At 33.2% G+C, this 23624-nt stretch overlaps 1 protein-coding gene and 1 long non-coding RNA gene across 3 annotated transcripts; one reads left to right on the top strand and one right to left on the bottom strand.

Annotated features, from left to right (window-relative positions):
- The first annotated feature begins 695 nt into the window (after positions 1–695).
- On the top strand, positions 696–1940 carry LOC125050853 (putative nuclease HARBI1). Its single transcript, XM_047650912.1, has 3 exons — positions 696–849; positions 1035–1312; positions 1429–1940. Exons 1-3 carry the CDS (start codon positions 740–742, stop codon positions 1791–1793), a joined length of 753 nt encoding a protein of 250 aa, XP_047506868.1. The 5' UTR covers positions 696–739; the 3' UTR covers positions 1794–1940.
- Positions 1941–2167: 227 nt separating this feature from the next.
- Positions 2168–3578, bottom strand: LOC125050855. Of its 2 annotated transcripts, none has more exons than XR_007117213.1 (3): positions 2772–3578; positions 2490–2693; positions 2168–2308 (listed from the first exon to the last, which is right to left on the bottom strand). It is a non-coding gene; the product is annotated as an uncharacterized LOC125050855 (long non-coding RNA). The 2 variants fall into 2 exon arrangements; XR_007117214.1 differs by having other exon boundaries at positions 2625–2693.
- Positions 3579–23624: the final 20046 nt, after the last annotated feature.

The raw sequence follows: 23624 nt of genomic DNA, 5'->3' as shown, positions 1-23624 counted from the left end.
GGACAAATCTTAGTTTTTAATTTATTTTATTATTATTTATTACTTAAGACGTCAAGTGGAACACGGTGTAATGGTTGCAGCTCCTTGCAAACGTTGTGTACAACAAAAACTTTCGTGATTAAAAAGAGTGGCGGAGAGTTTATTGCCAGTTCTTCTCTTCCGTTCTACGCCCTTGATTTGAGAACAGGCAGTAAATGTAAAATTAGAAGCATTTTTAATGTATATTTCTGTTTTGACGTCCATAAGTGTATATTTTGTTACCTATATGAATATTATATTTTTTTAATTTTTATACATATATTTGTTATATATTCATGACTCCAGTAAAACCTATATCACACAAATTAACATAAATAATCTTTAAAACAGATAAAAAGCTAATGCCAATTTGTACCTATGTAGGCTAGGTATATATAATATATACTAAGGGTCTGTTTCACAATGTCCGGATAAGTTCCACATAAGTTCCAAATAAGCTATTTATTACTTATTGGTAGGATAAACACTATTGTTGCGTTTCACAACTGTCAGATAGCGCTATTCGTCACATAAAGTCCATCATAAGTTATATGTCGGATGAAGTGGCAAATAGCACAATTTATCTGAAACATAAGTGTGTTTGACTGATGTCAGACAAGAAAACGTTGTGATTCAATAATATGATGGACGTTTTTGAAACTCTTGAAGATGCATCACAACACCGCGCAGGAATCCCGTATTTCAGAATAGAACCAACTATATGGAGACATTGGACGAAACGGACTTTAGGACACGGTTCAGACTTACTAAAGAAGCCGTGATGTTTGTTTATTCAATGATTGAAGAAACAATTTCTGCTCCTACAGAAAGGTAAGTACCTACATACATACAACCCGCAATGATTGGTTTAGCTACCAGATGAGCGCTGCTGGATCCACTTAACAATAGATTTTCTATTGTGTCTGGTTTTCCTAGACAAAATAAGTAGGAATAGGAATCTATTTACCTAACCAACGAATTCCTTATGTACCAAATCTAAGCCATGTTTGTTTCAGAAATCATGTTATAATGCCGATTACTCGTCTACTATTGACTTTGAGATATTATGCAACAGGAAGTTTTCTCACAGTAGTCGGTGATTTCTCTGGTGTCAGCAAAGCTTCTGCCAGTCGCATTGCCACCTTGATTTCACAGGCTATTGCACAGCTCCGTCCTGAGTTTATCAAATTTCCAACCGATACTCAAGAAATACAGCCAGAGTTTTACAACATAGCTAAATTTCCAAGACTCATTGGCGCTATTGATTGTACCCATGTTCCTATAAAATCTCCAGTTAAAAGATCCAATAACCATATAAAAACATAATATCTATTAAACTATGTAGTTTGTACTTTGTTATTTATTCGATTATTGTTTCTAGTTTGTATAATATAACTTTTGTCATTTTAGGTGGAGACAATGCAGAAGAATGGAGAGACAGAAAGTCACAGTTTTCTTTTAATGTTCAAACTGTAGTGAGTGCAAAGTTGAAGATTTTAGACATAGTGGCTAGATGGCCAGGAGCAGCACATGACCAAACAATTTTCAACAATTCATTCCTAAAACAAAGACTGATAAATGGAGAATTTGGAAACCTTTTGATTGTTGGTGATAAAGGCTATGAAAATACTTCATACCTTCTAACTCCACTCCAAAACCCCACGACTCCAGCAGAACATCTATATAACGAATCTCAAATTCGAAGCAGAAATGTGGTGGAAAGGACATATGGTGTTTGGAAAAACCGGTTCCCCATTTTGTCAAAAAAGATTTAACTTCATGTATCTCGTGTACAAGCCGTGATAGTGGCATGTGCGGTGTTGCACAATATTGCTATTGATATGCGAGATGAACATTTTGAACTACTGCAACAAGTAGATGAACCTGCTGATGATATTGATCAAAGCGCAATTGACAACGTGGGAAATGCAAGTGTGCGAAGTAATCTTATTAGTGATTATTTTGCTTTATTACTATAATATTTTATAAATTACAAAATTTTTGAGATAAATTAAATAAACATTCAATGCTTTTATTAAAATAAAAATACAAATTTTTATTACAATACATCCTCGCTCCAGGCACAAAATCGATTATTTTTCTAATTTATTTAACAACATATTTTTTTCTATGGCCCATAATTATCTTTTCTGCTCTCTTTCTTCCTCTTCAAATGCCCATTGCTTTCTCTTATTTAGAAGCTCTACCTCCAGAATCTTCTTTTGCAGATCCGCAATCTCTAATTTTGAATCAGCAACTTTTTCGAATGGCCTTTTCATCTTCGGAGTAGCTGAAAATAGATTGATTGGTTAGCCGTGTGGTGGCAGCAAAGACGAGTAGTACCACCCAATATTTGCTTGTGGGTGTCGATGAAAGCGACTTAGGGCTTATCCGCGAGTTTTAGATATAGCGTGGTGACTATAGGCAAAACCTAATAATGAAATAAATCTACTTTAATACAAATAACTTACATAAAGCGGGATGTTTTTTGGAACGTAGAGAATTTGGCTTCCAGTTGGTCCACTTTTCAATTGCCAATTTTTTTGGGGTAGCACTACCACATTCACCTGAAGTGAAACATAAAAGGTAAAGTCCGACTAACTTACCAACAACTCAATTAGAATCTTCCTTCTGTGTACAAACGTCTGCCTCAACTGAATGGATAGATTCTCTTTCTAAAATTATATCATAACATGTATGTAATATTGTTTCATTTGTGAGAGAAAATAAAGTAATTTGATTGTATATCTTACCAATGCGATCGGAGTCAAATTGACTTTCAATTCCTTCGACAGACAACAATATCATGTCTTTGACTTTTTCCTCGATAGGGGTAAGAGGAGTAGCAGCACTAGGGCCACCTCCTTTACGTTACGTTTCAGCATGTATCAAGGCAGACTTTTTTCTTGTAGCCCTCTTTAAGCCTTCGTATTTAGCTTTTAAAGTTTTAGCGCTGCGAAAGTTTTCCACACTTGTGCTATTAAACAGCGCCTCTAACGTCTTCCAGCACTGCTCTTTCTCCTGCCAGGTGACTGAGTCACTTTTTTTATTTTCTAATATATTTTTATGATCAGCAACAAGCGAAGTTAGAAGCTCAACTTCTTCCTGGCTGAAATTGACGCTTCTTTCACGTTTTTGCGTAGACATTTTTTTAAGTTAAAGAATCCACCTCGAATCACAAAAACAACGGAAAGGTCAAGCCGAAGGCACCGAACTAAAATATGTACTAAAATACTCAATAACCTAACAAACAAAAATACCATGTGAAAATGACAGCCCGTTTCATTACAAGTAATATTAAATGACCAACAAAAAGGTTAAGGTTCTATGTTTTTCTATAGAATTTTGTAACTTTATTTGTTCGTAACAAAAAAACGGAACATACGAATTTGGTGTTGCTACCACAATCTTCTTTATGTGTCGGATAGTTATGTGCCGGATAAAATATGATTGTGAAACGCAAAGTTTCTTATTCGGAACTTTTATCTTCCAAATAATTTATGTGTTGCATAGCTATTTGGTACTTTATCCATACATTGTGAAACAGACCCTAAGTGTAATATGTATTTGTCATAACTTTCGGTTACAGGTGAAAAATACTGTAATTTAAACTAAAATTGTTTACTTACAAAAAGCCGAAATTATAATGCATAAGGCAGGCGGCCTTATAATTTCGGCAATCCTCAGTTACATTAAGAATAATGTTTGATGTGATATATCTGCCAAGTTTCAATGTTATTTGTAATGCAATTAACAATGTCTGGCTAATGTTTTAAGAAAATAAGCTTAAAACATAATTGCTATTAATGTATTGTTGTACTCAATAACAAAAACTTATTAAGTTCAGACAACTTCAATATTAAATGATTAGTTTCTTATATTATTGAACGGCTTAGTCACAGTTTTTACTATAATAAGTTTAGTATTCTGTGTTTGGTTTTATTAGTGACCTAGATTCATTGTTAACTATACTTAAGCTTTTCAAAGCTCTTACAAACTTTCATAATTACCAGAACTGGCTCAGCAATGGTAATTTTTATTGTTGTTTAATTTTAATGTGATCTTTTTTTAGATACGGCGATAAACGTTACAACATTTCATGTGTTAAAAATTATGTAATTGCTTAAGAAGTTTATTTAAAATAAAAATACTTTATAACACTCCAGCCATTGATATAGAAATGTATGCATAAATACCATTTAAATTTCCGTGGTGCTAATAGTAATATGTTGTATTGTGGTATTACAATGACCAAGTAGTTATCATTTATAACACTGAAATTATAATATAATAATGCTCTTTTTATAATTCTTACTAATAGTTCACATAATGAGCCGTGTTGGCCAAGTGGCAGCGTGCGACTCTCATCCCTGAGGTGGTAGTTTCGATCCCAGTTTGTGCACCAATGGTCTTTATTTCTATGTGCGCATTTAACATTCACTCGAACGGTAAAGGAAAACATCGCGAGGAAATCGGCCTGCTTTAGACCCAAAAAGTCGAAAGCATGACTAAGCGTGGGCTGATCACCTACTTGCCTATTAGATTGACAAATCATCATAAAACAGATACAATAGTTTGATCCCTAAAAAGGTTGTAGCGACACTGTTTTTTTTTAATTGTACTCCTAAGAAGCAAACATCATCTCCGGGGCCTGGACAGGGATCTGGTTATCACAAATTTTGTAATTTCTGTTTTGATATTTGGAGTAGTACGAGTGTAAATACGATCTAAATTCATAACAAAATATATTAGGGGCCTCATAGCCTAGCGGTCTTATTAAGTGGCAGCCAGGTGAGGGGTACCGGGTTCGATTCCCGGTTCGAGGGCAAGTTTTAATTTAATTTAAATTTGTTCTCGGCCTTTGGGAGGGTTGTGCGGTACCGGGCTAGTGCCTAAACCGCACATGGAGGACACGGTCGAATTTCTAAAGACTAGCACGAATTATAAAAAATCCTATACTTGACGCTGGCTAATGCACAAATCGTGCCAGAGCCATAAAAAAAAACTTTAGAGGTGTCAAGGGACACCCGGATGGAACGAAATTCCTTTCGATTAATTTATATGTTAATTGGTATCATAACAGTATGATAGATTTTCTTGACACCAATCTTACGACGAAAAAAAAAAGCCAACATCACGAGGTGTTCCCAGGCGGTCGCCGGTCACCCACCCTCGCCCGACGTTGCTTAACTTCGGTGATCGGACGAGAACCGGTGTATTACAATAGCAAATAGCAAAAAAGTGTCGTGACAACTTTTCGTAAGAATTTTTTCCGTCTAGCCCCCTTTCACAACGCGCGATAAGGAACTTCGTTCCAAAAACAAAATATATACTGTGAGAACCCCCCAAACGGCGCGTAGCACGTGTACAATTCAAAATCAGTCAGTTACGCAGAACGTAAGATAAAAGTTCTCGCATTTGTGTTGTTTGAACTAAGTCAATATTTACAAGGGATCGGCGGCATCATGTCGCCTTACTGAAGTCGATTTACTTCCACAACTTACGTATTTGCTTTATCATGAACAGTTCGGCTGATAGTTTTATGCGGTTAGAGAAAAATTTGCATACATCCCTACGAGCGAGTACGAGCCCAATATTATAAATGGAGCGATGTTCAAAACCAATGGATTTTTTCCGTTCCACAATTTACATTTGCGCCTACGGTGATAAAAAATCATCGTGAAGATCCCGGGATAGAATGCTGATTACCTATTTTTCCATAAAAAATATTTTCATTAAAACAGACGCAAAATGTCTTATTTTTAAGGGTGTATAATATGATATGATAAAATAATCTACATCGATCGTTAACCGATTAAAAAAATATTTTTTGTTTGTTTCTAACAATTGTACGAGTGTAAACAATATATGACAATCAATATAGATAAAAATGTAGTAGTATAATTTTTTTATTCCTTGAACTCTGCGGTTTTTATGAAGAGGAAACTTTGAATTTGCACAGAACATCCTAAAGACAGGTTTTAAAGCATAACAATGAAAATGTCATTTAATACAATGTTAACAAATTTCTGCAGTACCTGAAATAAAACTAAATTTCTCAAGGATGAAGTAGTTTGTTTCTTCTTACATATCCACTACTCGCGCACCACTACTATGTGGAACCAGCTGCCCACTGAAGTATTTCTGAACCAATTCGTTTTCCGGTCCAAGAATGGAGCGTACCAATTCTTAAAAGGCCGGCAACGCACTAGCGAGCCCTCTGGCATTAAGAGTATCCATGGGCTTTCACTTAACATCAGATGAGCCTCCTGTCCGTTGGCCCCTGTTCAGAATATTTTTTTTTAATGTTTTTTTTTAGTACATAAGTTTTCATCCCGGAATAGCGAACAGTCTCTATGGAGTATTATAGCAAAATGTTGGCTTACTCCTTGCTTATGATAAATTAAAAGCGCAGATATTAAAAATCAAGGGACAAAAAGTATTTTTTTTATCCAGATCTTAATTGGCGTTAATATAACAATATTTCAATAGACTCTATTCGTGACATCAAATAGTTAATTGTTTTTTTTTTGTCAATAGAGTCCGCGCCACCACTCATTGCCTACGAGAACCCTGGAACTACGTTACAGAGAAATATTATTTTATTCGTTTTAAGGTAAAACATTAGAAGCAAATCTTGGAGAGTAGTTCGCGAATTTCATATTAATTTATGTTACGTTGCGGTAAAATAGCCTTGCACCTAGCACTAGCAACATATTACTACGCTGCCCTACTCGCTAGCGCCGCGTCTATCGGCATTCAGTGGTGGCGCAGGCTCTATTTGCTGACCATCTAAAAGCCTACGAATAGCTCGACACATCAAGTCTTAATAAAATAATAAATTCGTTTTTAAAGATTAAAGAAGTAATACAATATAAAATTTATTTATATTATGATCGCTTGCGCCTGTTACTTAAACCATTGCTTCCAAGTTCCGGTACGCGGGCTGATAAGACAAGAAACTAATTCACGCTCCCTTTCTTACTAAACATAACAGGAAAATCATATATATTTCAACGTACATTTTATCTAGAACGTTGAATACATTTATAATATGGTTTCATTTCTACTTCCCTTTTAACAACAGCTAGTGAGATAATCTCACTCACCTATACCAAAAAGAATTTGTATATATTCTAAACCAACTAGGTGTGGTCCGTGAAGAAATACTATAACACGGCTTGGTTAGGCATATATTATAATCTAATATATATAAAATTCTAAATATTGAAATAGATATTAAAAATAGATTATTTACGGCAATGTCCGAAACGGCTCGACCGATTCTTATGAAACTTTATATTCATATTCAGTAAGTCTGAGAATCGGCTACTATCTATCTTTCAAACCCCTAAGTGAGAAGGGGTGTCCACCCCAATTTTTTTGATTTTTTGGGTATTTTTTTTTTATTTTTTACGTTTACGAACTCTAAATTTTCACCCCTCTACGATCAACCCCTGTTTTTTAGTATAGTAGATAGTTATTTTATTGAACTAAAAGAATGTTTCCTAGAAATAATATACATGGCAAACTTTTATTCAAATCGATATTCAAATAATATCCTCAATTGTTAAAGCATGATTTTAATTTGACTCATTACTATTAACATTTTCCTCTACTGATATTGTTATGTATTGTCATTCCGTCCGCAATTCTCTTCAAGCACCCCGGCAATGGCTATTAAGCCCCTTGTTTCTTTAAAGCTGTCAAAAGCGAAGGCTTACAGCCAGAGGGTGTGTTAATATTAAAGAAGGATCGTTCTACGCACTTCATCTACAGAAATTGTAAGGAAACGCGTTAATTATGTATACATTGAGTGCTGTTTTAAATAAAATAGTGGTACACCTAATTCATACATATTCGAGCTGGAAGCTTGTACGTGTAGATTTATTTATGTAAAGTATTTCTAGAGATTTTTAGACAACTAACAAAGTAAAACACCTTGGCATCGTGGTTTAGTGGAAGTAGGTGTAAGTTTTATTTATTTATTTACAAGCCCATCCATGGCCAAACATCAACAAAAAATATTTTAAAACTATTATTAATTAAGCCACATTTACAAAATCCACAGAAAACCTTTTTTTTTTAATTGAGATAAAGCTTGCCAACACAAAATACAATTTTTAATGTGACAAGCACTTAAAGGCAAACATGACATACATATAGAGATCATAACCTATTATTAAACAAAACAAACACTACAAAAAAAAATTACTAATCAAAGAAAAACCTTTTGCTATCTATTAATCCTCTCTAAGTTTGCCCTTAAATCATAGTGTAATACGCTTAATATAAAGAAATTGCACTTATTTTTCTACTAGTTATAATGAAATAAACTAATATGAACTGGCAATTAACCTCGTTACAATACACACAGTAGTTAAAGAAAAATATTTTTTATTTAAACTCTGTTATCAAAACACTAAATTCAAATTTCGAACGATGTCCCTTTATTATACCAATAATACATTAAATTAGTATAAGTCGTCAATTAATCTATTCCTAATAACAATACACACAGTAGTTAAATAAAAATAATCCTTTATTCCAATTTCGAATAATGTATCTTTTTTTTAGCAATAATAAATTAACTCTATATTCAAATTTCGAACGATGTCCCTTTATGTTACCAATAATAAATTAAATAAGTATAAGTCATCAATTAATCTATTCGTAATTACAGTACACACAATAGTTCAAGATAAACAATTCTTTATCCAAATAATAGTAACAAAATTCTGAATTCAAATTTCCATGACTCTTTATTTTACCAAGGGACAAGATAAACGTAAAACTTGTAGATAGATATCGAACAAAATGTGCCGTGTAAGCTGGACCCTTCTCAGGGTCATTGATAATGGACGTCACTCGATATTCTACGTATTCTCCTCATACAAGATGAAAGGCTATCTTTGAAGCTTTTTAATGGATATTTGACATGTTTGATTGGTTGGATCGTGATTCCAAGTAAAGGAATATCGATATCTTTGTTATATTTCATCTTTGCAATTTTATTATTGGAATTATGTGTGAATCATGCTTGGAAAGTTACTTAGTGTTTATTTCTAAACTTTATATTCACCGTTTTTTGTGTATATTACCTGTACTTAGGGATCAACGCTTATTTTAATGCAATCCGATATCCGAAAAAAAACAACATTTTTGAAGTGAAACTTCTTTATCGGGGTTGGAAAAAAAATTAGTGTAACATTTTTTCGTTACGCGTCACATTTTTCCGTTACGCGCCATCTTTTGAAGTGAAACTTCTTTATCGACGTATGGGAGAAATTTTGTAGCAGGTTACGCGCCATGTTGCTTTTTGAAGTCAAACTTCTTTATCGGCGTTGGAAAAAAATTTACACACATTTGTCACATTTTTCGGTTACGCGCCATCTTTTTCTTGTCCTTACCACGGTTGATCCGAAGAGATTCGAAGCCCTTAGTAACAAAAATATATAATAACGATAACAATGATAGTAATTCTAATAATTCTATTACAATTAATGAAATTCTGTAATAATCTTAGTACTACATAGTAGTACAGTAATAAGTTAAAATGAAATAATTGTATTTGTATTCATGTCTATGATAATAAAAGCCTTTTGTTAAACTTTATCTAATTTAACTTTATTTAACCAATTTCTGTAAAGTTCCATATAGTAGATCATTTTTCGAAAAATAAGGTCATAAAGAAGTTTCACTTCTTACGTGTGTACACCTAGTACACGCACACATTTTTTTTAGAAAATTTAAAGGTGTATTAATATTTATAAAGTCAGCAGGGCCTTCTTCCAAACCAAAACGATTGTGTTTTGTTTAATCCCAGGTTTTCCAAGTTTAATACGCTATGTTCAGTAATGCATAATAATATATTCAAAGTACTTCGAAAAGCTAGCTTTAGCCGTAATAACTACATACATTGTAAGTTTCGGTAACATTGTCGCAAATGCAACGTAGTTTTGTTAGTTCCATTTAATGTTGCTGTCCCATTTTGTGAGATAAATCAAAGAGCCATATTTCATCATGTTTTATAAACTAAAAAAGGCTTTCAAACCTTCGAGGCAGCTTTTATATTTAAAAAAAAACATATGCCAGATTTATTTTTAGAGTACCACACATTTATAACACCAGTTGTCTGAACAGGTTTCGCATGGCTAGACTTTTATTTACAAAATATTTTGTAATTAAATATGTATGTATATAATAGGGGAACAAACGAGCCCATTTGTAGTGGGTGCGTTGCCGGCCTTTGAGGGAGGGGTACACTCTATATGTATTCAGGTATTGCATTTTAAAGATAATTGAAATCGGCCCACAATTTCTTACAAACGTAACAAACTAATCTTTACTCTCATATTAGCATTGATAATAATAGAATATTAGGCAATAAATAAATAAATAAATAAATAAATAAATACCTATCCCTTAATCGCATGCTGTTACAGGTTGACGTTTTATCAAACTTTTAGCGAAATTGTTTAATTAATAATGGTATCAATGGTATAATATTAATAATGGTATCAATCGCTTATACGAGTACTGGGAATAAATAAGGCGCAACTGCGTTTCTCTGTGAATACAAAAGAAACAACATTTAAAGCCTATATTCTAGGTTTTATAAAATAAAATAATATAAAAAAAAAATTAAAACATCTTACATATATTATGTCAAGTGACCAATTAAACATCGTCGATCGGACGGCAAAGAAGAAAAATAAAATATAAAAAGAGTTTGTATAGGAAAATATGTTTTCCTTACAATAATATAAAAATAAAAGGATCTAAATGGGATGTGTTACTGCTCGAAGCAGTTTGCCAAACAACGCAACATTAATAATCTAAACATAAAAATATGCACATGCAGAGTAGCAAACAACAGGTAAAAATAGCAACTACCTTTTCTCTTAATGGTTATATTAAAATAAATGTATTAACAATTAGATATAACCGAACAATACAGCAAAGCCGTGAGTCTTGCAGACGTAATTTACCCTTACCCATCTTTAGAGAGAAAAGAAAATAAGAAAAATATATCAGGTGAATGAGTCTGCCCTCATTATACGACTTCTGAAGTACGTATTATGCACATTTCTTCACGGTTATATCTTATCTTGTTATATTATTGAATACCCGTAATTAATCTAATTGGCTTTACCGAAATTGGGAAGCTAAATAGTGTTTAATTGTATACTATAAACTCATCAATTATGTTCTGACATATAGCAGCCCTGCGATTCTGTAACTCACTTCACGAACTCACACAGCGGTTTTCGCGTCGGCGGTCGCTCTCAAATCAGTCGTGAAGCAGTCATTTTATGATTTGCCATTCTGAAAAGGTGGGAGCTTGTACTTTATTGTTTATCAGAATGCCAAATCATAAAATGACTGCTTCACGACTGATTTGAGAGCGACCGCCGATGCGAAAACCGCTGTGTGAGTTCGTGAAGTGAGTTACAGAATCGCAGGGCTGCTATATGTCAGAACATAATTGATGAGTTTATAGTATACAATTTAACACTATTTAGCTTCCCAATTTCGTGTGAGTTCGTGAAGTGAGTTACAGAATCGCAGGGCAGGTCAGTTTTTATACTATTTTAGCTTTTTTTATACCTAATATCGCAACGTTTCAGTGATGTTTTGTATATTAATAAACATATATAATATTAATTACTTAAAATGTCACATGGGACATGGTGTAATGGTTGCAGCTCCTTACAAACATTTTGTAAAAAAAAATGGCGATTAAAAAGTGTGGCGGAGAGTTTATTGCCAGTTCTGCTCTCCCGTTCCTTGATTTGAGAACTGGCAGTAAATGTAAAATTGGAAGCATTAATACATTAATAATTACTGACAAGTCATAAGTGTACATTATGTTACCTATATGATTAAATGATTTATTACTTTTATTTTACTTTTATAAAACTGATTTAGCATTCTAAATTTATGTGTACTTCTCGTCTTGAGTTTTGATAGTTCGTCAATGTTAACAGGTTCACTGTCCATAGATCATATGAGGTCTGTAGACGGAAATATTAACACATTCACAGTCCACATGTGTTCTGCTTGTAAACAACTTCTAGGCTTTTTGGAGTTAAGAGTTTGCGGATATGACGCGGACTTGACAGGACATATCACTGAGAATCTAAAAAGTGCTGGGTCATACAGCAAAACCTTTTTTTTTTCTAGTTAGGTGAGATGAAACATTGTCAAAATTTGTTATTTTTCATAAAAACGCAACTGGGCGTGAATGGTATTTCCACTTTCATACTTGGATAGTGAATCTCTTAACTTCGTTGGTGCATCATCGACTTAATCAAACATGACAATATTATTCTTCAAAGTTCATCAAAAAATCCTTTCTAATATTAGTATGGTTGAAAAAGAAAACGACGGATAATACTTCATTAAGATCTGTAGATCCCAAATCACAATGCTACATGATCCAATTCTTCGTTTTTCAAAAGTGACAACGTCTTATAATTAGATGGAGCCAGCTGCACGCACGAAAAAACATGACGCATGCGGCGTTACCTCGCTCTGAGTCGTTCCATTTAAAGCTTGAAGTGCAAGCGAGAGCGCGGAACGAGCGACAAAGAGGCACAATCGTCCTCCGCGTTTGGCAGCGTTCGTTCGTTAAAAAATTTACATAATTGTCTTTATGCGTACAAATAAATGAAACTTGATCAATTCAATTGTGATTTCCATTTACCTCCTTCCCTATATTCAAACAAAATATCTATCAAACAAATGAAACTAAAATTTTCTTTTGAAAAATGCAACCAATTCATCAGTATTTTCTTATGACGTTGTCACATTTAACTATCGTCAGTAAACCGACTTTTTTCGTTTTTTATCCACAAGTATTGCAAAATTAAACTTAAATCACACTTCAATCACAATGTGTCAAAGCGAAGCGTGGCAGGGTACAGCTAGTGGTATATAATCGTATAATGGAGGACGATCTTAAGATTAATAACACTCTCATAATTAAACTGTTAACTATTGTGAAACTACTCTAGCATAGTGATATAAGACGACGTATTTTGTTTAAGATAGTTCATATAACATTTGATTTGATTTGTTATATCTATATATCTATAATTGTACTTCACCCATACGTCGCGACTAGAATATAAGTATAATAATGTAGTCTGGATTGAAATCTAATTTCGCTATAAAACTAAGTTGGATCGTCTGAAACGGACCAATCAAAAGCAGCTTTAGAAAATCCGTCTATCGACATTTCGACTTTCGTTCCCCACAGAGCTGCATGTATTTTCCTTACTGCATCTTTACATATTAGTTTTATTTAAATGTTCAAATTTTATTCTGAGAATTAATTTTCACATTATATTTATATTTAGTTCGGTAAGTGAAGAGATTGGTCTTAGTAAGTGTAATGTATGTAGGTATATTAACTAGAGTTTTTTTATGTAACAAGAGGCAAAGGAGGCTCATCTGATGTTAAGTGATGCTGCCGCCCATGGACACTCACATTGCCAGGAGGCTGGCAAGCGCGTCGCCGGCCTTTTAAGAAATGGTACGGTAGAATTGGTTCGGAAATACTTCGGTGGGTTGGCAGAGTTGCAGAAATAGTAATTTGGATATCAAATGGTCATGCTTTGTGCTTGATAGTCGTAATATACGCTTTATGAACAATTATTATTAATCTAGTTCTTAAATACAATAAACGCGCTTTTCTATACTCCTATAAATCTCAATTTAACATCTTTCCAACAAAGGGATCTGCCAACTGTCGCCATTTGCATCTTTCCATTTCTCTCGTAACATGTGTTCCATTTGTTTCATTCATTGCTATTTGAATATTTTAGATGTTACTTTTGTATTATTTAATTTTATTAACTTGAGGCATATTTGTTGTTATAGCCTTGTTGTATATGTACATAAAAATATAAACGATTTTAAAACAAATGGTGACTTTCACCAGTACAATACGCGAAATAGAAATAATTTGAGTGTACCGTTCCTTATATGGAAATTGTATTCGTTTTTACAACAAACTCCCAAGCGAAATTGGAGAATTTAATCACTAAATAAATTCAAAGCCCTCGTTAAACGTAAATTAATCAATGCAGCTTTTTATAAATTTGAAGAATACTTAAATGACCCTAATCCTTGGGATTGATTTGCTCCAGTTCAAACAATTTGTATGACTCAAAACTTAGCGATTAAAAAGAGCGGAAAGTTTCTTGCCAGTTCCTCTTGCCCGCTCTACGCCCTTGCGAACTGGTAGTAAATGTAAATTTACAATTAATTTAACCTCTTTTTTGACTTTCATAAGTGTACTTGTTTACCAAAATGAATAAAGATACTTTGAGTTTGAGTAAGGATTTCATCGATAGCTATTGAGGACGCGTTACTGAGTGAAAATCAACACGACATTACCCCTCAATTTTTGGCGAACAATATCGAAAACATTGTAAGTCAACAGTTATTTTTTTGTTTTTTTTTTTTTTTATAATATATCACTTTTCTACTCCCCTGCCATTGTGTCCAGGGACCTTTGCACATCACACGTCTCGCGAAAGACGCCCCGGCTACATCTGTAATATTAGTCAACAGTTATTGGACCCTTCGGGTTTCCCTTCTACTCTTCATACCTAGCCTTTGACCCACGCTTGACCTCAATGTGTTTGTTTCCCGATATAACTGACCCAAGAGTATATATAAGATTACACAGTTTATTTACAAGCTTCTGATCATTTGTTTTTACTCCTTAATTTTTTCTAAATAGCCCCTTTGTATTGTAGAAATTGAAAATCCGCTTTTTTAAATACATAAGCCTATTTCTTTTTTCATACTTGTGTTGCATAGAATTTGATGTCATTATCACAATCATAATAATAATTTATTAACTCATGTTTATTTTTCAAACGGAAAAGAAAAGGGATTGGCTTCGATAATTTTCTTGGGTAAACTGAAGTTTTTTTCTTGGGTAAACTCGGTAGAAAGTTACAGTTAAAGTTACAAAAAAATTAATCATTGCGCTAAAACCTCTTTTGGGGTTTGTCTCAGATCTCTAAATCTGTTTCATGATCATTTTTAAACTTAATAGGCAAGTAGGTGATCAGCCTCCAGTGCCTGACATACGACATCGACTTTTTTGGTCTAAGACATGTCGGTTTCCTCACGATGTTTTCCTTCACCGTTCGAGCAAATGTTAAATGCGCACATAGAAAGAAAGTCCATTGGTGCACAGCCGGGGATCGAACCTACGACCTCAGGTGTGAGAGTCGCACGCTTAAGCCACTAGGCCAACACTGCTCTGAAATTAATTAATTAATCATTATCAGTACCTAATTATTCATTATAAAGAGTTACGTATATCATTCACTCACTCAAGTCAGTGCCAAATTGTTTCAACATTATCCCGTGAAAGGTGCTTTAAAATGTAGTGACCGTAATTTAAACAGACAGCTTAACTTTGTTTACAAAAGCTTGTTTACGGTCAATTTTAAAGTGTGTGAAGGAAATGCACGCATTTTACAAATGTTTTTGAGAAAATCGACAAATAAATGGACATAATTTTAATATTATCTAATGGAGCATCCATTTAAGTAAATTTTAGGGTAAAATAATTTTAAAAATAAGTGAATTATTATATTAGTTATTAAATATATTTTCTATAAGCATAGTAGTAATAACGAAATTGCTTATTTTAACTGTCATATCGAAAGTGTATATTATAAGTAATTGTTTACGGTCTTATAAAGGTACTCTTGCTTTGTTCTTAAATTTAAAAAAAAACTGAAACTAATTAGCAGCAAAAATCAATTCCAAAGCTTTGATCAGGAATATGTATAAATAGATTACGTATTTCATTTCATAATTATAAATTGTTGATGATTACTAATTTAAAACCTAGGCAAAGAAAGAGCATTTTAAAAGTAGTATTTTTTTCATTTCATTAGGACTTTGAAGCTAAAAGTACTGAAATAAAGCATGAATATAGGAAAGTGGTTTTATAAATTATTTATATCAAAATATACTATTAAATTCGGAATACGTTTATAGTATTGTTTTAATAAACAATTTTTCAATTTTATTTTTGATTGTAATTGGTTTACCCATTTTAATAAAGCTTTTTTACATGATTAACCCGAAATATTTCCCGTTTACTCATAAATCGCGGTTACGATAGACTAAGAGAGGGAAATATCTATTTATATCTTTCTATATAATCGTATTTGGGATTCCGCAGTAAATACAAAAGCTGACCCCGTATACAGCGACAATTACGACAAACTTGAAGTAAACTTAATTAACGAAAGCTACTATTCGAACTAACGACCGGACCAATTTTCAGAGCTTTATTTTCGTACGTTCTTTTGAAAAACAGTTCTATATCTTTGGTGAGAAATCTTTCAAGTCAGATTGTAATTGAAAGAACTCTTGAAGCATATTGATGCTTAAATAATAAAAATAGCGGGTTTTTGTGGTGCTTACTTTGTCAGTATTTTTAAATACTTTTAGCTATTTTTATCGTGGTTTAATAATCCAATTCGTGGTTTCAGTTAAAAAAAAAGTGCGTGCTTACAAAGTACACATGTCAGAAGTGAAACTTCTTTGGCAAAGTAAAAAGTTTTGTTCATATTTATACAAATCTAAAACTTTAGATTTCCGAGATTTAGAGGGAGGGCATAAGGAAGATATATTAGGAATATAATGAATTTAATTGTCATTAAAATATTAAAAGTGTCGAAAATTAATACAAATTATACTTATTTTTATTCTAAAAATATAATTTCTATAAGGTAATTCACCCTTTTCACTGTCTTTCAATCGGTTTCAATCGCTGTCTCCCTTTTCTTCGACAAAAACGCTGCACATCGACGTGACGTTTCCGTAAAAATTTACCCTCATGCGCCTAAAGAAGTCAAACGATGTTATTCTACTTAATTGGAAGACTTAAAACATTACATAGAACTAATGAAGTATTGCGTCTGCCCCATGCCGTAATCTATAGACATAGATAGGACCTACATATATAGGATATGAAAACGAGAATTCTCTAGTTAAGGCGTTTTGAATAAACTAAGGCTGCCTACGCACTGGCGACCATGGTCGCCGCGACCTGGCCGCGGCGGCCAGTGAATTCTGGACTTTATATGGCCATCGCTATAGCCCCTACGCACTTAGCGGCCAGCGACCAGCGGCCACCGTTGGCCGCGGCGTCTAATTTGATGCCACGCGATTTTCACATTTGATGTCCGCATGTCGCGCTTGCCTACGCACCAGCGACCATGGTCGCGGCGGCCTGGCCGCGTCTATGGTCGCCAGTGCGTAGGCTGCCTAAGTAACTAAGCAAGCCACGGAAGCGGTGAAATAAGACTGTATATATCTACGAAGGAATTTCAATTACGAGCTTAGGACTTCATTTAACATTAAATATGTGAGGTCTACTTCAATTATTTACACACATTACTGCATCTGTTCATCATTTTGTTTTGAAAATCTCTTCTATACCTGGAGTAATTTTTAGGTTAAGAATATATGATAATAATACATAGGTACTTTATCATTTGATTGGCATATTTTTTATTTTAATATATAGTTGTTATTGCCGTCCATAAATATGATTTAATTTCACTTTTTGAATAAATGTAAATAACTAGGCATGAAAGAAATATAGAGATAATTCTTTAAACATCGGCGTATGAAATTTAAATACATTGATTATATAAAATGTATTTCTTCTTGGTTTTTTGAAAATATTGTTCAAAAAACAACAAGTTTTACTTATTCAAGTAACTAAACATAACAATCAAATATACAGTATTTACGATTTCCTTAACCCATCATAGTAATAATAAAAATAATTAAAAATTAATAACAAGAAAATTAAAACAAATATAAAAAGTTTGGTCTCTGTGGTAGTGTACCATAATGTATTAATTTAATTATATTAAAACATTATGATAGTATAGTAAGAGGTAGAATGAAAGAATGTCAAGAAGTCATGGCTGGGTAACGTTAGGGACTGGACGGGTATTTTGTCAGCGGAAGAGTAGCGGCATCTGGCAAACTCCAGAAATGGAGAAACACCAAAAGAAAAAGAATAAATTTTCGAATGAAAAGTCAGGACTTAACCTACGTATTATTTTTGCTGCTTTTATTAATAATTTCAGTAACAATTTATATTTCACTATCAAATTGAATCAACTGATTATTCACTAGCATTGTTCAGGCATTTATGTGAAATCGGCTTACGCAGATACGAAAATAACAACACAAATTGCAATTTATGAAAATATTATTTCTACCAGCGTGTGATGTATTTTAGCTTTATCCTGTTAATGTTCGTTTTATTTGTGTTTAGTATAGACTTTACTGGGGATTGAATACATGGTATGGTAAGTCTGTTTATTTTCAATCAATAGTTTTGAATAAAGGTAAGATAATTATTTATCGTTAATATAGCAACTAGTAATACACATCACGCTAATGACAAAAAATTTAAAAGTGTAACAGTAGACAAGAAAAAGAAGACTTAATTGACATAAACACAATTAAATTTAAATTAAGATTACACAATAAGAGTTGTGACGGTGTTTTAAAATTTTATGATTTTGAATGACGCTCAAACAGAATTTTATCGCCTAGAACAAAATATAAAAACCAAACCTATCCACCAATGGCAGTAAACTGTTCTGGTACAAACCTTATAAAATAACGTCGGCCTTCTATAGTTGTTTTCTGTTTTAAATGTAAGACCGTAAGACTTCAATAACTTTAATTTTTCGGCTTATTTTTCATATTTTACTTTTTGATTAAAAACATAAATAGATCCTTAGCGGCCGGAATAACTTCGTTAGCGCGTTTCACGGCAAAACGTTATCGCAACGATTGTACCCGTAGAAGTTAGGTACCTTTTTTTCGACGGGAACCCACCCACCCAATAGCACCCTACGATCAGAAATCGCCCAAGGCAGGACACAATAACAGCGCAGCCTTGTCCGCATCCCTTTAGCTTAAAAAATACATTACGATAAATAAAAATAGCCTTTAATCAATTACTACACTACACTTAACCACTAAGTCCATGTCATTTTTGTTTTTCACTAGTACTCGAACTCCGACGGAGTGAAGGTCCCCTCCAAATTCTTCTACTTGTCTCTATTACTCGCGACAATTTTCCAACTCTGCCCCGTTATCCCTCTTTATTCCATCTTTCCAAGTTTCTGGTGGGTGTCCTCTCTTTCTTCTTCCCACTGTTCAATTCCAGGTAAGGGTCTTCTTGACCCATCTGCCATCACAAATGCGGGCAATGTGACCAGCCCATTTCCACTTTAACTAACATTTCCTCTTTGTATGTGTTGTCTTTATCTTTGTACGGCTTTGTATCACATCGTTTTTAACTTTGTGTAGTTTCAATCAAAGAATTTTCTTGGCATACTCTTCTTTATTAGCGCCTTATTGAAAATCCTCGTTTGGTATTTGACATTACAATAATAACCAAAATTATTTGTCAAAGAGAGCGTTTACAGTGTTTATTAACATTCACTAACTTATGTAGATTGTATTCTTAGTTAATAATTAATTTATACCAAAGGATAAACTCCGAAACTTGTCTTTTCATTTCACTGATATTAATTATAGTAATTGCTTAAGAAATATTTTGATTGTATATTTATTTAGAACTAATCTCTAAGTCACATACATAGACAATATTAGACATAGATTTCTGTTTCGTGATATATTTTTTTAATAGACAAGTTGGTGATGAGCTCTCTATGCCGGACATACGCCATCGATTAAGCATGCCATACCTATATCCTTCACCGTACAAAGTAGTGTTAAATGCGCACATTGAAAGTGAAGTGCACACTGCACAGCCGTGATTAGAATGCACGACATCAGAGTTGAGAGGTGTATTCTCAAGCTACTATGCCAACACTGCTGTCTTTTGAATTATAAGACATTCACAGTATAAATAAGGAAATTATTTCGCATCACAAGCCGTAGTCATATTTTTTCTTAATATTAATAACAGCGCATCGTCAAGCAACAGTCGTAAAATATATGGTTTATTGCTGTACTACGAGGCAGCCGGTCCCAAAATATGATTCTTAATATCCGTCCATCAGAACATTTTTCGTACATCTCCATATATCTTATTCAGGATATTTTTTTTAATGGATTTGAATGTAATAGCTTGTATACGAAATGTTCAACGTTTACTGAATTTTGGGCCTAATTGTGTGAGTAGGTACTTTTTACACAGAGCATTTGTTAAAATCGTAAAAAATATATTATTTAAGCAACAATAATAATCTAGTATACAGTATTTACAGTTTTCTTAACCTACCAAATAATCATAGTAATTATTAAAAAGATCCCTGTGGCAGTGTACCTTTAACGCTGGCAGCATTTCCTCGCTGTATTGCGATACTTATTCGTTGAGCCAGGAAATAATATTATAATCTAGTGGTACAAGTCTCTTTCTCGTATCTGAACTCTTTTTGAACCATAGATTTTTGTTTACGTTACATTTTACTTTTTTACGCAACTAGGTGATCAGGTCCACACAGATTGTCGAGATGTTTAGCCGCTTGACTAAAATTGTCACCAATAAGATTTATTAACGATAATATTTTTGTATGAAAATACAATGCGATGTACAACAATGTTATGCAGGAGAGCAAAGCATATAACGAAAATATATAATAATAAAATAATATAATTTGAAATAAATAACTAACCTTAACATAAACTAAAATATATTATTAAAAGGAGTCCCTTTAGGCAAGGTTCCGAAGATACTGGCAGCGTTCCCCCTTTGAATCGCTAGACTAATTCTTTGTCCGAGGTAGCTGCCAGATCTTCGGTCTCCTGTGATGTCGACTAACCTTTTTGATATTTCTTTATTATATCTATTTCTTTATTTCTAGGACCCCACGGACCAAGGGTCTCGACACCGAATGGGTTAAAATCATATTCTGAGCCTAGACCCCTGTATTTGCAAAGCATATTACATAACACACCTCTGTGTATGCTTTAATGAGATGAAAATGAGCTTACGCAGACCCGCGCCATGGATGTCGAGCTTGGTCTACAATCAAATCCCTCTGCTTTTCAGTAGGGTGGCGAGACACCACCCACTAAAATCACCTCAGCCCTTCACACGCCCTTAAGATGGGTCCTTGGGGTTCGCCAGGCAATCTACCCAATGAACCTCTGTGCAACATTACACTGGCTTTAGTCAAAGCTCTAGTTGTAAGCATAAGTAAAATTCATTATTTTCTTTCGAATTATCAGTTACATGATTGTTTGTGATCTTAATGTATCAAATTTGTTTCGCCTAATCATTAGAACAATTAAATTCACCTCCAAATAATCGTTGCTAATACCACATTGTAGGTATTCCGATATACAATTATGTTGGAACAAAGATTAATTAATAGTCTTAGTAGTTGTGTTCATTTGACATGCACATACTACTATTTATTTTTGAAAAAATTAAAAAGAAAAGAAAAATTATCATACTACGAATGATCGCATGAATTAGCCATAATATTTTTCCTCATATTCGCGGACTTCAACGAACTGTAATGGTTAAAATCAGTAAGTAAAATGGCTGCCAATTTTTTTTGTAGTTTAGGGGGTTCTCATAAATCGAATGGACCCAATTATACGAGCAAATTATATAAATGGTATTGATCATTAACCCAAGCAAATTATTTAGTATCGATATTCTTTTACAGATTTAGACCCCTGAAGCTGAAAAACGCAGCAACGAACGATCTTTATTCAATAAGAAAATTTTGTCGTATTGATCCAAACTTGAATTCCTATCAATTTGAAATACGGGCAAATCATATACACTTTTATGCTCGCCAGCTCCCAAGCAATATCACAGATTAGGTACTACATATTATTTAGTATAAGTTAAGATGTAACATGATAGATGTCTAAAGCATGTATCACAGATACATAAGGATAAAGACGAACACAGTACAATTACTTACTGGGTTATCATTGAAGTTTTTCTATTTTAAAAATTCCATTCGACGTTTAACATTTCATATACTAAGGTTAAACTGGCTATTAGTGCATATATTTATGTACCACAACTGTTTAATAACTGACGTACTAAATCGGTTTACGAACTTGCTCTACCTTCTTACACCTCTCCGATTTCACAAGTTTATCCTTTAACTGTTGAAAGCTATATTCGTATACATCTAAGGTAATGATTACAACTAAAATCGTAATTCAAACATCATTTTAATACAAGAATAAATTAATGAAAAATTTACGCAATGTAAATTTACGCAATGTTTCTTGTTGGTGTGAAACCAACAAGAATATTTTTTATAAAGTTTTAATGATAAGCGCGTAATATGTAAATTTAAAACCTAATAGTCCAGCAAAGGACGAGGAGGCTTTTGCCAAAAAAGGGAAAATACCTGAAAATAATGTTATAGAAATATAATAATAATAAAAATAATGAATATAGAAATATAAATGTGTTTAAATGTAAAAGTATCTGGCGTAAATGGCTATAATTAGGTAGAGTAGATTCTACCTTAATCATACAACATAATTTTCAATTTTAATTTCAAAAATTCTTTATTTCGTTACACAAAAATTTATAGTGGTACATATCCAGTGTACATTATTATAGTGGTACATATCTAGTGTACATTATTATAGTGGTACATATCCATTATCCAGTCTACATTATTGTAATCATAAAACATAAGACAATAAATGTTTAAAGAACTTTATTTCTCATTACAAAAATTATTTTTTATTTACATGAGAAATTTAATATTAAGTATATACGAACGAGATACACGTCGCCATCAGCTAGCCCAATTTTAGTCTAATGGGCTCATTCTGATGTGTATCTTTAATGCCCTTTTGAACTGATTAATCACGCTAATGTTACGAACCTAAGACGGCAACTGATTAAACAATTGCACACCCTCATACCTAATAGATATCTTTAAATAATTTGTGTAATCTTATTCCACTGTCTCTTTTCAACACAGTAAACGACGAAAGAGTACTCGCGCTAGTAGGTATCCGTACAAAGCCAGACCGGCGTTACGTAAGAGGTATCCGATGTACCGCAAGTGTTCATATATAGCCGTTATTTACACCACATTTACTTTAACAACAGATACCCACTAATTTATGACACTTACACACACTTACGTAGCGTTTTTCTATCGTACAACTTACACTGCTTCTTATCTGATACGACCCTAGACATAGGACTAGAAAAAAAAAGTTTATTATGGAACATAAGATAAAGGTATCACTTATTCCACGTCATTAAATTATTAATCCCTACTCATCGGCAAAGAAGACAGAGGGTGTAGGCCGAGAGAAAAAGTCCTAAGCCCTTTTATCAACTATATAATCGTTAACTTTATAGTACCTAAGCCTTTTTACACAGTTTTTCTTTAATACATTTCTTAAATTTATTAAAAGGCAGAGATAAAATATAGTTTATTTATTTATTCCATGGAGCTTATTGTATTAGCTATGCTTATGTATAGACACACAAAAATAAACTTCATGGGGCCCATCCGTAATTAGAAGACATGATCTCTATTGTGAAACGAATGATATAA

This window comes from Pieris napi, chromosome 7 (assembly GCF_905475465.1).
Source record: "Pieris napi chromosome 7, ilPieNapi1.2, whole genome shotgun sequence".
NCBI classification, from domain to species: domain Eukaryota; kingdom Metazoa; phylum Arthropoda; class Insecta; order Lepidoptera; family Pieridae; genus Pieris; species Pieris napi.
The sequence above is the reverse complement of the archived record's forward strand: the minus strand, read 5'-3'. Positions and strand labels throughout refer to the sequence as shown.

What these genes read in the sequence shown, in the direction of transcription:
- LOC125050853 (XM_047650912.1), top strand. Translation starts at nt 740, where the DNA reads ATGGAGACATTGGACGAAACGGACTTTAGGACACGGTTCAGACTTACT. An exon ending in ATTTCTGCTCCTACAGAAAG is followed by an intron (nt 850 to 1,034) that starts GTAAGTACCTAC and finishes TGTTTGTTTCAG; the next exon opens with AAATCATGTTATAATGCCGA. An exon ending in TGTTCCTATAAAATCTCCAG is followed by an intron (nt 1,313 to 1,428) that starts TTAAAAGATCCA and finishes TTGTCATTTTAG; the next exon opens with GTGGAGACAATGCAGAAGAA.